General features: G+C 39.1%; 1 protein-coding gene across 1 annotated transcript in view; it reads left to right on the plus strand.

The window, feature by feature from the left end:
* The window catches only part of CSMD3 (CUB and Sushi multiple domains 3), a 1,052,627-nt gene that overhangs the window by 259,857 nt on the left and 777,225 nt on the right, over window positions 1-15,545 (plus strand). Inside the window, exon 4 of the mRNA XM_075270295.1 lies at window positions 2,133-2,327. Coding sequence (XP_075126396.1) covers window positions 2,133-2,327 — 195 coding nt within the window. The remainder of the gene's footprint in view (window positions 1-2,132; window positions 2,328-15,545) is intronic.

Here is a 15,545-nt window from a genome sequence, read left to right on the forward strand (position 1 = left end):
ATAGTCCCTCCTACTGTTTTATTTCAGTGACCCACACCATGTTACATAACCTGCCTGTCCACACTTATCTGAATCAGGTTGGTTAAATGGGGCCTTTTACTATCTTCAAGTGTCACGACCTGGATACTTGTATAAAATGTGTGTGTGTTTCTGGTGGGGATTTGATCCGGTGTTCTTTGGTCTTCTGGTGGTTTCCTTGCCGTAGAGCCATCTGTTTGTGCATGGAGTTTTGGCCTTCAGAGTATACTTGACGTTCTTTGGATTGAACCTCAGGTGTTGGTCGTTACCATTGTCCTATCGGACGGCTCTGGGGCCTATATAAGGAGGAGGAGTTGCCGGTTTTCGTTGTAAACCAAACAGAATTTGTGGCTCAGGGAGGAGGCTTGTTTGTGGAAACTAAAGTGTGAGTGTTACCTTGTGTGTGAGTCTGGTTTGTCCCTCCACACTTCTACTCTGCCCTGTCCTTCAGTTCTGATTGCCTGTCACTGTCTTGGTGTTTGTGAGGAAGTTTGGGTTCCAGTTTGTTTTGCCCAGTCCTGTGTTAACCCTTTCCTCACCCTTCCACTATCCCTCTCCTCATTCTCTTGTTGCGTATTGTGTTGTGCTGCGTGTCTGTTGTCCAGCACTTCCCATCCTGTTTGTTTTGTCTGCAGCTGCACCTTGCTTTCTGTAGGGGTTACCACCTCAGTATCCCCAGTCCCTAGCTCTCTTTAGCTCTTCCCCTATCTTTCGGCTAGATCTTCTGACCACCACCCGCAGACAGGGCCTAGCTAGCTGCCGTAGCGTCAGGGAAAGTCTCCCGCCCCTTTTCCCTTACCGGTGCATTCTGAAGTCCGTATTCTGTGTCTGGTCATAGACACAAATGTAACATCAAGAAGTCCAGCTCATTGCATACTCTCTGCTTTACTGATTCTGGCACTGTTGATTTTTTTTTTCTCTAGCCCCCACCATTCCTGAGCAATCAATGTTGTTAGTTTTGTTGTCTACAACATGTTCCTGCAACAGCTAGGAGTTACCAAATAAGTTTGACAGTCTACACAGGCTATCTCAGAATCCAAACCTGCTGCAGCTCCACAGGCTGGAACAGAGTCTACTGCTCCTGGCCTGGTGCAGAGCTGACAGTTCAGGGTTTACAGGTCCTAACTAACAGCACCCAGATAAAAGCAGAGGTCACCCCACACAGCGGCCTAGTCTGACAACCTGCCTGCAATGCTGGAGCCTGTCCCTATACTTCTCTCATAAGAAACTTCCGTGGATTTAGTTAAGCTGGTTTTTAATAAGCTGGGTTTATTATGAATTCTTTGGGGTTGGCCAAACATCAATCATTATTATGATCTGGGATCTCTCTATCATCTACTCGCTGCCGCCAATTTAGTTCATCTAAGACAAATTCCTAATTGTTTGGTTTGGTTAAAAAGCTGAACAATTTGGGATCAAATCCGGTTGATCTCTATTTAGAACACTTTGATGCTAGGCCTCTGCCTATTATACTCTGGAGTTGGAAGAGACCCCAGAATATAATAATTACAATTCTGGTTCAGACCAAAGAAGTCCAGTCCAAAATGAAATCGGTAGGTCAACCTCACGAATATTTGTGAAACAAATTTTGCAAGATTCACCCATCTTTAATCAGTCAGTATAAGATCATGAATTGGTATTTTGCAGTGACTTGGTCAGTTTCACGGCTCTAGTCAAGAACATAACCTTACTTTATGGGTCATTGTTCTTCTTCGGAATTGCCGGGAAAAATTTTGCTTTGAAGTTGGAGAGAATAGATGGGAGTTCTTGATATGTACAGGATTCCTGGAATCTTTACTGTACATTAGACGGCGAGTGCTCTGATCATAGTGACCTGTGAACTCATCAGATTATATTGCCATTTGCTGTATATGACCTCATAATATAGAGAGGGTATCCAAGGCCGGTAGAAAGCCGGGGACTGACATTGACAGATTATAGAAGAAGATTCCCTGGAATCATCTAATGATTTTAGACTGCTGTCCTCCTAATAGGGAAAGATTGCATTATAAATTCCACATCTATATAATGTGACATTTAGACATCCAAATTGTTACAAATTACACTATTTATTGTATATATCCTACTGAATATTTCAATATTTTTTTTTACAGAATTACGGAGCAGCTCCTGTGGAAACCCCGGAATACCACCTAAAGGTGTACTATCCGGTACAAGGTTTGACGTTGGAGACAAAATCCGGTACAGTTGTGTAACAGGATACATCCTAGATGGTCACCCCCAGCTTACTTGTATAGCAAACTCGGCTAACACAGCTTCTTGGGATTTTCCAGTCCCCATATGTAGAGGTAGGTTGACTCTAATTTATTGATATTGTGTGCAGTGACATTTATACAGGCCATTGACCCTCTTAATTCAAGAAGGTTTTATAAAAGGAAGAAGCAGAGGCTGTTGTTAAATTTCAGAAACGGCTAATATAATGGGTCATCTCTGGGATTAGGATGGATTTAGCTGGTTAAAGCTTAAAGAAGGACTCCAGAAACAATTAAGAACCCGAGCCTGACTGCCATAGATCTGCATTGATAGTTTGAACTTCGCTCATACAAAAAAACACTGTGTACAGCAGAGAAAAGGGAGATCAGTGCTCCAGAAGGGAGCACATAACTTCACAAAGCTGTCAGTAAGTAATTCAATAACATTACACTGCACACAGGTTCATTTTCAAAGGGATTTTTTTTTTTTTTTTACTTTAGTGCTTCTTTAACTATCATGCTCACAGAAAAGTCTTTGGACTGTTGTCACCCACCAACCTTCTGTCACCCAGCATGGGTGGGAATTAATCTCCATCATGGAGCTTACCACTTACAGTATCCATCACCCACCACCTGTACTGAGTCCAATACTGTGAACATACTGACACGTTAGATATCCTGGTTTACAAACTTCTAAAAACATTTTTCCCATATGGAGAATAAAAAAATCAAAAGCACCAAATCACCATTTTTTTCGCTGTTTTGCCTCTGATAAAAATATCAATCAAAAGTGAACAAAGCGATAGCAATTCCCCAAAATGGTATAACTAAAAAGTACACCTGGCCCTGCAAAAAAAGGTTGCCATATTTACCCCCGTAAATGGCAATATAAAAAAGTTACGGGTGTCAGAATATGGCGACTTTAAGAAAAAAATATATAATTTTTTTTTTTGCAAAGTTTTGGATTTTTTTGTTAAGGAGCTAAAAAGTCAATACAATTATATAAAATTGGTATCCCCACAATCATACCAAAACATAGAATACAGGTGACATGTAGGGTTGAGAGATCGAGATCGGAAAATATCGGATCCTGATCGGCGATCGAGCAAATTTCACGATCGGGATTGGCGGAAAATGATCGAAAATTGGATTTTGAAATCTCAAGATGAGCTCAACCCTACTGTGTATATATAATATACAATTAGGGTTGAGTGATCGGTATTGGGAAAGATCTGATCCCGATCGGCGATCGAGAAAATTTCATGATCAGGATCGACTGGAAAATGATCGGAAATCGGATTTTAAAATCGATCCTGAAATCTCAAGATCGGTTCATCCCTAGTGACATGTCATTTTGGCTGGAGAGTGAGCGCTTTAAAAACTAAGCCCGTAAGAAAGTCGTAAAAACTCACTTTTTCTGCATATTCCTCCTCATTCCGATTTTTTTTTCAGTTTCCTAGTACATTGTACAGAATACTAATGGTACCATTATGAAAAACAATGCATCCACCAAACATTGGGACCTCGTATGGCTCTGCAAATGGAAACATAAAAAATTTATGGGGTTTGGAAATCAAAAAATGCCTCTGTGGGAAGGGGTTAAGCCACAAAGTGACCAATTCGACCGACATCAATGCGTTTCTATAGACCTAGCCGCTTTCTAGAACTGTTTTTTGTTATTATTGTTACATTGGCCTTTGTCCGATTTCCCTTTTATTCGAAAAAAATCTGACTTTTCCAGCATTATACTGTATATAGTACAGGACTTGCCATTTGGTGCACAGGACATCCTCACCCTATCAGGCTCGTGGTATATAAATGCATAAAAGTAATTCTGAAAAATCTTCTTGCCTTTAAATGGCACTGTCAGTGGAAGGAGAATATAAGTAGAACGCTTTTGACAGATTGACATTTCAAGACTATTATACATCCAGTTCCTTTTATTTTTTACATTTTATTTGCTGTTGCTGCTGTCAGGCTAAAGTCAAATGTAGACAACAACTTCTGTTGTTTCAGCTAAACATTTGTAGCTGTGTAGCCTCCGTTTCTGTAGGACAGATTGTTCGAGGCATATTTAATAAAGTATCTTCCGTCGAGATCTGGATGGAAATTCAACAAAGTGTCATCCTCAGATCGGTTGCTTCTGTTTTGTACTTGTTCATTTAATGAAAATGTCTTATTCTTTGTAGTCTAACACTCAAATATGAAATTAAGAATAAAAAACAGTCCCGAGAATGATACAACTTATAAAGAAATGAAGGGAGAAGATGAATTAGTGGCAAACTGTACAATAAGATGGCTTATTTTGTTATGGGCCACCTCTAGGAGCTTACTGGATATGTTTGGTGAGATATTTAATACTGGGGTATGCGGTAAGCTCCAAAGCTCCCCCTAGTGGACGCAGTTGTTAGGCAGAATGTTTCTATGTAAAGACCTGTATACATGGGGTAATGACAATGTTGCTAGGGATGTACAAACCAGCTTGTAATGGATTGTGGTCCTTAGGAGTTTTCCAAAAATTTGGGGTTTGGTAAAGCTGAGATTTTTGGGGTTTACCATCTTTACCACAATCATGTTTCCTCTCTAGGATCTATTCTGACTCCAAAGTGTAATAACACCCCTACTCACCTTTTTACTTAGTCAGGTCTTCTTTCACTGCTTCTTCTGATATCGGTGGCTCCAGGTCAATGCTGAGGCTTGGGATTGTGAATCACACGGGGCACATTGACGTCATCGTGTAATGAGATGGACCCATCCTTTTTTGTAAATGCATCTATTGCATAAAGTATAGTAAGCTTCTTAAGCCATGAGCAAATATTTCTTTCTTATCCTTTTACCAGGAAATCACCCAAGCCTTGACAAATCAGACATAATTCTCTTAAAGCGAACTTGTTACATTGTAAATTTAGCCTGATCTGCAGGTATTTGATACATATTTGTGGGATGGAAGTCCATGGGGCTGGTATTTCTTTGATCTAAGGCCTTGTTCATATCTGCGTTAGTAATACGTTTGGGGCAGTCCGCATGGAGAGCCTCCTGAATGGACTACCGAACGCATTTGCAAGCGGTGTGCAATGAAAGCAAACAAATCCCCATAGATCCCATAGACTATAATGGGTCATGTGTGCTTGCCGTGAGATCTCTGCATGGAACATGCGGACAGGAAAGTACTTCACAATCTATTTTCCTGTCTGCATGATTCGTGTGGGCAGAGCGCAGCAAGCACACATACCCCATTATAGTCTATGGGGATCTGTCTGCTTTGACTACACACCACTTGCAAATGCGTTCGCTAGTCCATTCGGGGGATCCCTATGTCAACTCCGTGAAAGGATTACCAAACGCAGATGTGAACAAAGAGTTAATCTCTGCCTTTCACCTTTCATGGGTGGTCCTACTATCGCTGAATACAGTCATACAGGGCGCCACCAATGGATTTAGTTTTTTTTCAATTCGGTTAAGGATGGCAGCACCCATGTTGCTTCCAGTAAAACAATGCCTTGGTCATATATGAACAAGGTATCTGAAGGGTTAATGCCCACCATCAGAAAGGACTATAATTTCAGGCCTTTCTACTGGGTCTCTCTCCATTGCCTGAGCACAACTCAATTCATGACTCAATAGTGCGCCCCCATTCTGTCTGAGCAAACAGACCCCCCGTGAGTCTGAATGTTATGCCTTATCCTATGAATAGGGCGTTAGTTGTCTACTCGGGAAACCCTTTTAAAGGGGTTTTTTTTTTCTTAAGATAAACTCCCAGTGATCAGCCCCCGGTAGCACCAGCACAGTGTGATATATTCATCCAGTTCAGAATTAGAAGTTATTAATGTTTTTGAATTTTTACATAAAGTAACAGAAACAATTCTCTTTTCTCGGTATCCGTTCTTATTCGTATTTTGTGCACTTCTTTTCTTTAGTTTTCTATATCACCTCTTGATATTTTTGTCAATGCGATGAATACGCCTGATGGCCTTCTGGTCTACGAGATGGTTGGAAACATCACATTGTTGTTTCCTTTTTTTCCTCAAATGACTCCGTAGACCTTGCTTCCTTTTGAAGCTGCATTTCAAAGTTTCTGAAGTTTTTGAAAGTGGCTTCAGCATTAAATTGAGATGTCACGGTTGACAGGGTGATGAGCGTCAGATAGATTCTGATAAAGCCCCAGGTGTTGTTAAAGTTCTTTCCCAAAGGCAAAGTAATAAGAAATCCGAAAACACACCAAGGTATAAAAGTGGCGAAAAACAACCTTTAATACTGTACAAAAATGTACTCCCCGCAAACTTCTATAGTAATGTGGACTTTTTAGTGAATCCAAATACACACTATGGTGAGGAAGAACATGGTAACAATATACAGTCCTGGTTTATTATCGTTCCATCTACGGTTAGTCCATAAACTACATATTCATAACAATGTAAAAGACCTAAATTTGCTAAAATTGAATTTTGGATTTTTATTTTTGGTTCTGCAATGCTTTTGCTTTTGATACTTCTATATCCTATCCACTTCATGACTCGGCCATTTTCTCTAGTTCATAACCAGACTCATTTTTGGTCATTTTGGTACAGTACTCATCTAAAGACATGTACTGGGAGGGGGAATACTCAGAGCTCAGCGTCAAGGCTGGGTAGTAAGGAATACCCTTCTGGCAGCACAAGGCTACTATTTTTTTTTTTTTTTTTTTTTGGGGGGGGGGGGCAGAAGATCGTTCTTCTTAACCCAACAATGACACCAGACTGCCAGGAATGCCCTTCTGACAGTGGGGAGAGATCAGTGCCAAAATGAACGGCACCGATGTCTCCAGCCCTGGGGAAGGGGAACACCAAGGCTTAGTTCACATGTTAATAATATGTTGCTTATTTTGGGACCCGAAAAAAAAACCCGCTTCCTAATTATGAAGCATTTTTTTTAACCTTGGCACGCTTTTTGTGGAGCGTTTTATTTTTTTTTGTAAAAACCACTTCCAGGCAATTTTCCCATGCTTAAAGAGAACAGGACGCAAAAAAATGTGTTGCATTTTTTAACGCGCGGGTTTTGTAAAATAACGCAGCGTGGTTTTTTGCAAAAAAAGTGTGGCAAAAAACGCTTCCCATTCACTTCTATTGCTTTCTTCAGGCGAAAAATGCCTGGAGAAAGGTCATGTCACTTCTTTTTCTCTACTAGTAGAAAAATCTGCTAGCAGAAAAAAAAAAGCTAGCAGTCTACATAGACTAAGGGCTCATCCACACGGGGGGGGGGGGGGGCACATTTTAACCACATTTTGACTCGGGGAGCCAAGTCAAAATATGGTCAAACCCCGCCTGCCACGATGTCGCGGTCACGGCTTCCCCCACCCTGGAGTCAGCTCAAATGAATGGGCCGACACCGGAGGTTGCGGCTTCCGCCTGAAGAGAGGGCAGCTAGCTTTTTTTTTCCCGCTATCGGCAACACTAGTCGTCTCCATAGACCACCATTGTAAAGGGGCGGATTATGACGTGGATTCCGTTGTCAAAATCTGCCCCTTTGGCCCTGTGTGAACTAGCCCTTACATTGTATGGAGGAGGATTATGACGTGGATTCCACTGTCAAAATCCTCCTCCATGTCCCCGTGTGAAATAGCCCTAACAGTTCACTGAATTCAGTGCACTGTCGGCGTTCTATATAATACTGCATGTGCCTGATGACATGAAATGGTCGTCTTTGGATTTTGAATTGAATCATATGGTCATACAATTCCATTATATTATTATATTAATCCCATGTGCTGGACATTATTATATTAATTCCATGGTGCTTTACATTTGAGGGTTTACATACAGTACACAAAATATACAAACAAATATAAAACTAACAATGACCGACTGGCACAGTGGGGTAGAGGGCCCTGCCCGCGAGGGCTTACAGTCTATGAGGGAGAGGGATAGAGACAGAAGGAGAGGGGGAGACTGTACAGATGGGGGTGCGGTGATAGTGTTATTGGGGGTTGTAGGGCTTCCTGAATAGGTGAGTCTTCAGGGCCTTCTTGAAGCCTGTGATTGTGGGGATCAGTCTTATGTGTCTTGGTAAGGAGTTCAAGTATGGGAGATGTACAGGAGAAATCTTGGAGATGGTCGTGTGAGGAGCGGATGAGGGCAGAGCGGAGTAGGAGGTCATTGGAGGATCTGAGGTTACGTGTGGGCAGGTAGCAGGAGATTAGTTCAGAGATATATGGCGGGGACAGGTTGTGGATGGCTTTGTATGTCAGTGTTAGAAGCTTGAAGTCTATTCACTGGGCAATGAGTTGCCAGTGAAGGGATTGGTAGAGGGGAGCAGCCGATGAAGAACAGGGCGGCGAAGTGTATTAAGTGAGCAGCACAGTTTAAGGTGGACCAGTGCGGGCGAGAGTATTCGCTGGGTGGCCGTAGAGTAGATCTATTTTCAGCAAACAATGAAAATCTATAGTGTTTACTGCAGGCTTATCACTAATCCAGTATTGTTATGATCCGGAGTCCTGACCATTCTGGGTTATGGGCGTTTGTTTTTAAGGAAGTTTTTTTTGAGAGACATAACCCCCAACTCTGAGTCCTCGACTGATTCCTCACAATGAATATTTATTTGGATTCTCTAGATTTTTGCTCATATCTTGTTCTGTTTGGCTTGTGACAATCATCCTAAGCTGAACAATTTGTAGCAAACTTTCCATAAATATAATAAAACCTTGACAGCTTTGCTTGGATTCCTTCGTTCGCTCAAGCTCTTCAAAGACCTGATTAATTCAGAATGTTTTTTTTTTCTTCCTCGCACTTTTATTTGTAATGCACATGCCCTTGAATACTTTTCATCATACTATTCTATATTATTCCATTGCAAAAGTAATGACATTCCTAAGCTGATTTATACCTCTGTGCATCTGAGTAAATTCTCCAGCCTCGATATTATATGTATTTCCGAGGAGACAAGGTAAAGTATTAAATTCAATCTTCATGTTTTCACCCTTTAGAAGTTAAACTTTAGCATGTTCTCTATTTACTCCTAGTTTGATACGATCACACTGTCACTCTAAGCCGTGAATAACAATCGCATGAGGTGTTGCCCGGGATATTGTGATTTTTTTTTAATAAGCTTGTAGAGTTTTCCATTATGGTTTTGGATTAACACAACAAAGTGACTCGAGCTGTGTTTCAGATCCATGTCGGGCTTTTCTGCAAAGACTCAGTTTTGATGATTTTATTGTACGTGTCCATTTGCCATTTCATTCTGCAATTTTAAGTGACTTCTTTTCACTGAAAAAACAAACAAAAGAACAAAAACAAAAATTCCATTTCGGCCATGTCTGGTATTGTTTCTCAGAGCTATTCATATGAATGAGAATTTCTGGAACAACCATAGCCTATGGATAATAGCAGGGCCCTCTATCCCAGTGTGCCAGTTGGTAACTGTTATTATATTTGTTCTGTATATTTTGTGTACCGTATGTAAACCCCTAAATGTACAGCACAATGGGATTAATATAATAATGTACAGCACAATGGAATTAATATAATAATGTACAGCACCATGGAATTAATATAATAATGTACAGCACATTGGAATTAATATAATAATGTACAGCACCATGGAATTAATATAATAACATACAGCACCATGGAATTAATATAATAATGTACAGCACCATGGAATGAATATAATAACATACAGCACCATGGAATTAATATAATAACATACAGCACCATGGAATGAATATAATAACATACAGCACCATGGAATGAATATAATAACATACAGCACCATGGAATTAATATAATAATGTACAGCACCATGGAATTAATATAATAATGTACAGCACCTTGGAATTAATATAATAATGTACAGCACCATGGAATTAATATAATAACATACAGCACCATGGAATTAATATAATAATGTACAGCACCATGGAATGAATATAATAACATACAGCACCATGGAATTAATATAATAACATACAGCACCATGGAATTAATATTATAATGTACAGCACCATGGAATGAATATAATAACATACAGCACCATGGAATTAATATAATAATGTACAGCACCATGGGATTAATATGATAATGTACAGCACCATGGAATTAATATAATAATGTACAGCAACATGGAGTTAATATAATAACATACAGCACCATGGAATTAATATAATAACATACAGCACCATGGAATTAATATAATAATGTACAGCACCATGGAATGAATATAATAACATACAGCACCATGGAATTAATATAATAACATACAGCACCATGGAATTAATATAATAATGTACAGCACCATGGAATGAATATAATAACATACAGCACCATGGAATTAATATAATAATGTACAGCACCATGGAATTAATATAATAATGTACAGCACCTTGGAATTAATATAATAATGTACAGCACCATGGAATTAATATAATAACATACAGCACCATGGAATTAATATAATAATGTACAGCACCATGGAATGAATATAATAACATACAGCACCATGGAATTAATATAATAACATACAGCACCATGGAATTAATATAATAATGTACAGCACCATGGAATTAATATAATAATGTACAGCACCATGGGATTAATATGATAATGTACAGCACCATGGAATTAATATAATAATGTACAGCAACATGGAGTTAATATAATAACATACAGCACCATGGAATTAATATAATAATGTACAGCACCATGGAATTAATATAATAATGTACAGCAACATGGAGTTAATATAATAACATACAGCACCATGGAATTAATATAATAATGTACAGCACCATGGAATTAATATAATAATGTACACAGGGGTGAACCTAGCTTTTATGCCGCCTGAGGTGGACGACAGAAAGCCCCCCCCCTGGAGGAGGGGGCGGAGCGGAGTGAAGGGGGGCAGGGCGGAGCGGACGTTAGCAGGCAGGGAGAGGACCTGCTCTCTGCCTGAGCGTAAGGGGAGGCTGGTGGAGCAGCGCTGTGTCCACAGGGCCTCCCCAATCTACCGCTCGCTTCCCTTGCCGGGCTGCCGAGACAGTGATGCTAAGCCAGTCCGGGACAGCTTGTCCTGCACTGGCTTAGGTCAGCAAAAATGCCGCCCCCCCCCGGGACCCTGGCATAGCGCCGCCTGAAGCGGTCGCTTCAGGTCGCCTCATGGGAGGTGCGGCGCTAAATGTACAGCACCATGGAATTAATATAATAACAAACAGCACCATGCAATTAATATAATAATGTACAGCACCATGGAATTAATATAGTAATGTACAGCACTATGGAATTAATATAATAATGTACAGCACCATGGAATGAATATAATAACATACAGCAGCATGGAATGAATATAATAACATACAGCACCATGGAATTAATATAATAATGTACAGCACCATGGAATTAATATAATAATGTACAGCACCATGGAATTAATATAATAATGTACAGCACCACGGAAATAATATAATAATGTACAGCACCATGGAATTAATATAATAATGTACAGCACCATGGGAGTAATATAATAATGTACAGCACCATGAATATAATAATGTACAGCACCACGGAATTAATATAATAATGTACAGCACCACGGAATTAATATAATAATGTACAGCACCACGGAATTAATATAATAATGTACAGCACCATGGAATTAATATAATAATGTACAGCACCATGAATATAATAATGTACAGCACCACGGAATTAATATAATAATGTACAGCACCATGAATATAATAATGTACAGCACCATGAATATAATAATGTACAGCACCATGAATATAATAATGTACAGCACCATGGAATTAATATAATAATGTACAGCACCATGGAATTAATATAATAATGTACAGCACCATGGAATTAATATAATAATGTACAGCACCATGAATATAATAATGTACAGCACCATGAATATAATAATGTACAGCACCACGTAATTAATATAATAATGTACAGCACCATGAATATAATAATGTACAGCACCATGAATATAATAATGTACAGCACCATGAATATAATAATGTACAGCACCATGGGATTAATATAATAATGGAGCTTGGATTCTTAAAAAAGCTTGTGAGCAGGGGTCGCATCCATCTGGGGGACGGGTCGTCCAACCACGTGATAAGTAGGTAGGCAAATGGAGCCAGAGGCTCTCCAATCCCAGAGATATGATGCGCTCAACCCCAGTAATGCAAGGGAACGCCTTGGATATATTAAACCAGGCTTTTATTGCAGTAAGATTTTTGACTTACAGACCAATTCTGCGCTGCTATTACGACATCTGATGAAGGGGTGTATCTCTGTTGGATACAATTTACCCCAAAATGCGTTATCTTACCGTAATAAAGGCCTGGTTTAATCTATCCAAGGCGTTCCATTGCATTACTGAGGTTGAGCTCATCGTATCTCTGGTATCGCAGAGCCTCTGGCTCCATTTGCCTACCTAAATAGATTTTTTTTAAGTAACATCCCTGGGGAGTGCCTGTCTGTTTTTCTTTCTCTTCAAATAATGTTGTCCTTTGTGTTGTGTTTTTAGAGGAGATCACCACAGATTGGGTTGTTTGTTGTTATTGGTCCCATGCTGCCCCATTCATATACATTAGATACGTCTGTGCCAGGTATAGTCATGTCTAGGCAGTGCCATGGGGTCACCTTTGTGCATAAGACTGGCAATTCTTACTTCAATCCCTGCCAAGCGCACCACTCACTAACCTGGGCTATGGGGACTTATAGCAAAGCCACTCCATAATATAGGGAACTTCCTGTAAAAACAGGAGATGAGTTGGAGCGACCCATGGACTTATACTGGTTCTGATCCTAAATCCCAGCCTGGAACCCCTGGATACAGAGTCTAAAAGATCCCAGAAGTAGTACATTAAAAAGGACTCTCTGACAACCCCTTTAAGAGGTTGCACAAGCTTGTATTGCTATGAGGGTTTTTTTTTTTTCTTAATGCTGGCGTACCATATATAGCACAGGGATAATATGAGGTTAATTATCTCCGATACCAATAAAAGAATAAAATGCAACTATAGTAAAATCTGCAAATATTACCTCGGATTCCAATGATATTTACATCTGTACGATCAGTTTATATTGTTCCACTGCATTAATTAAAAAAAGCAAATCGTCTAGATTGAAAATATTGTTCTATGCGTTTCTATAATGTTTATGCAGATCTGTGTTTCTGTGGTTACAGATTACAAACCCTTTGTTGTCTGATCCTGCCGTCGTGTAGAAGAAGGGATTGTAACAAAGTAACACATGACTGTAGTCTGTAAGCATGGAAACACATAAATCAGCACATGATACAAGATGTCAGAAGATTAATTAAGACTATATGAAATTATTCATTTTATGTGAAGTAGCAAAGTTTTAATAAAACCTAATGCCATTGAAAAAGTTAAAGCTATTCATTGAATAGACATTGAGCTCCACTTACACTTTTCAAGCCACTGACATCATGTCCATTGGTCACATGGCAATGCATTCGAATGTATAGGGCTGAGCTGCAATACCAAATACAGCCACTATACATTGTATGGTGCTGTGCTTGATAAGTCATGAACAGGCCACGGTAACCAATATCCTAATGGTGGACAAATCCTCTAAGTGTCTGGGCTTTGGTCTGCTGGATGATGGTTATGGCTATAAAAGGCATTTTAAATGTGTATTATAAATATAAAGCAAGATTGAACATGAGGAAAGCTCATCCAGTTAAAGGGAATGTGCCCCAATTTTTTTTAATGAATTAAATTTAATCTAATGAACCACTTCAGTACTGGGCCAACTTCTGACCTTTGAGACAGAAAAACCCAATGGATGGTCTGGAAGTATATACTTGCGTATAAGCTGAATTTTTCAGCACAGTTTTTGTGCTGAAAAAGCCCACCTCTGCTTATACTCGAGTCAGCAAAAAAAAATAATTATTATTATTATTTTTTTTTTTTAGGGGGTGGGGGGGTCTATAACCAGCCACAATATCAATGTATAGAATCTCCCATAAAATTGTGCAAAAAAAAAAAAAAATAAAATAAAATAATATATATATATATATATATATATATATATATATATATATAGTTGTAAATCCATCCTTTCTCTACAATACATAAAAAAGTAGAAAATTACTGTGAAACACATACACATTAGGTATCCCTGTGTCTGAGAGTGCCCGATCTACTGAATATAGGGGATCTGCAGTGCTCCTGTTCTGTCAGGAAGGGGTTAATAGGAGCACTGCAGATACGCTATATACAGCCAGGCTGAATTCCAAGTGGGGGAAAAAAAAACAGTCCTCAGGCTCAGGGAAGGGGCAGACAGACAACCAAAACACCCCCTCCCCTTCCCCAGCACCCAGCAACTATTGCACCCAAAAACTCCCATCATTTTAATGTATGAAATTTTTCAGTAGCTGCTGCATTCCCCCCCCCCCCCCCCAGCTTATACTCGAGTCAATAAGCTTTCCCTGTTTTTTGTGGTAAAATTAGGGGCCTCGGCTTATATTCGGGTTGGCTTATACTCTAGTATATACAGTAATTAAAATCGTGACATAAATCACTCTTTTCTAATCATTTTTTTTTTTCTTTCAGATTGGAGAATTTTTTTAATTCTATTTACTGTACATCATTATGGGGGCAGCCATCTTGCCTGAACGTCTGCTCCTTCTTTTTACAGCAATTAGTGACATGCTTTATGGTATAGTCATGGCCATAGGCAGCAATAGACTGGAGTCAACTCGTTGAGAACTATGCTCTGTGCGGGGAGGGGGAGGAGATACGCTGTGACATTGTCTATGGTCCATAGTGATGTAATGATGGATCAGTGATCGGGGGATACAATGATGTTATCTATATAAACTATAAGAAAAATTCTTTATAAAAATATTTGTAAAATAAAACTTAAAGAAGGTTATTTTTGGTGACCTAATCCCTTTAAGACATTTCAACCCCAAGGGGACTATATTAGCAAGGCCTGTTGCTTTGTGAGCCAAGATATCTTGAAGTCTAAGAACAGTGCAGTAATTTATTGGAATGTGTCTTAATGACATTGTATATGGCTTATAGATTATTTTATCACTTTTTTTTTTTATTTCTTCCCAACATTAAATTAGAAAATTAATATTTAAATATTAGTGCAAGTTTCCAAGTTTCTGCTTCTTCCTTAAATGACTTTCTTGCTCATTCTATATACCGTATATACTCGAGTATAAGCTGAATTTTTCAGCCCAGTTTTTATGCTGAAAAAGACCCCCCTCGGCTTATACTCGAGTCATCCAAAAAAAATAAATATATATATATATATATATATATATATATATATATATATATATATA

This window comes from Leptodactylus fuscus, chromosome 4, assembly GCF_031893055.1.
Source record: "Leptodactylus fuscus isolate aLepFus1 chromosome 4, aLepFus1.hap2, whole genome shotgun sequence".
Taxonomy (NCBI): domain Eukaryota; kingdom Metazoa; phylum Chordata; class Amphibia; order Anura; family Leptodactylidae; genus Leptodactylus; species Leptodactylus fuscus.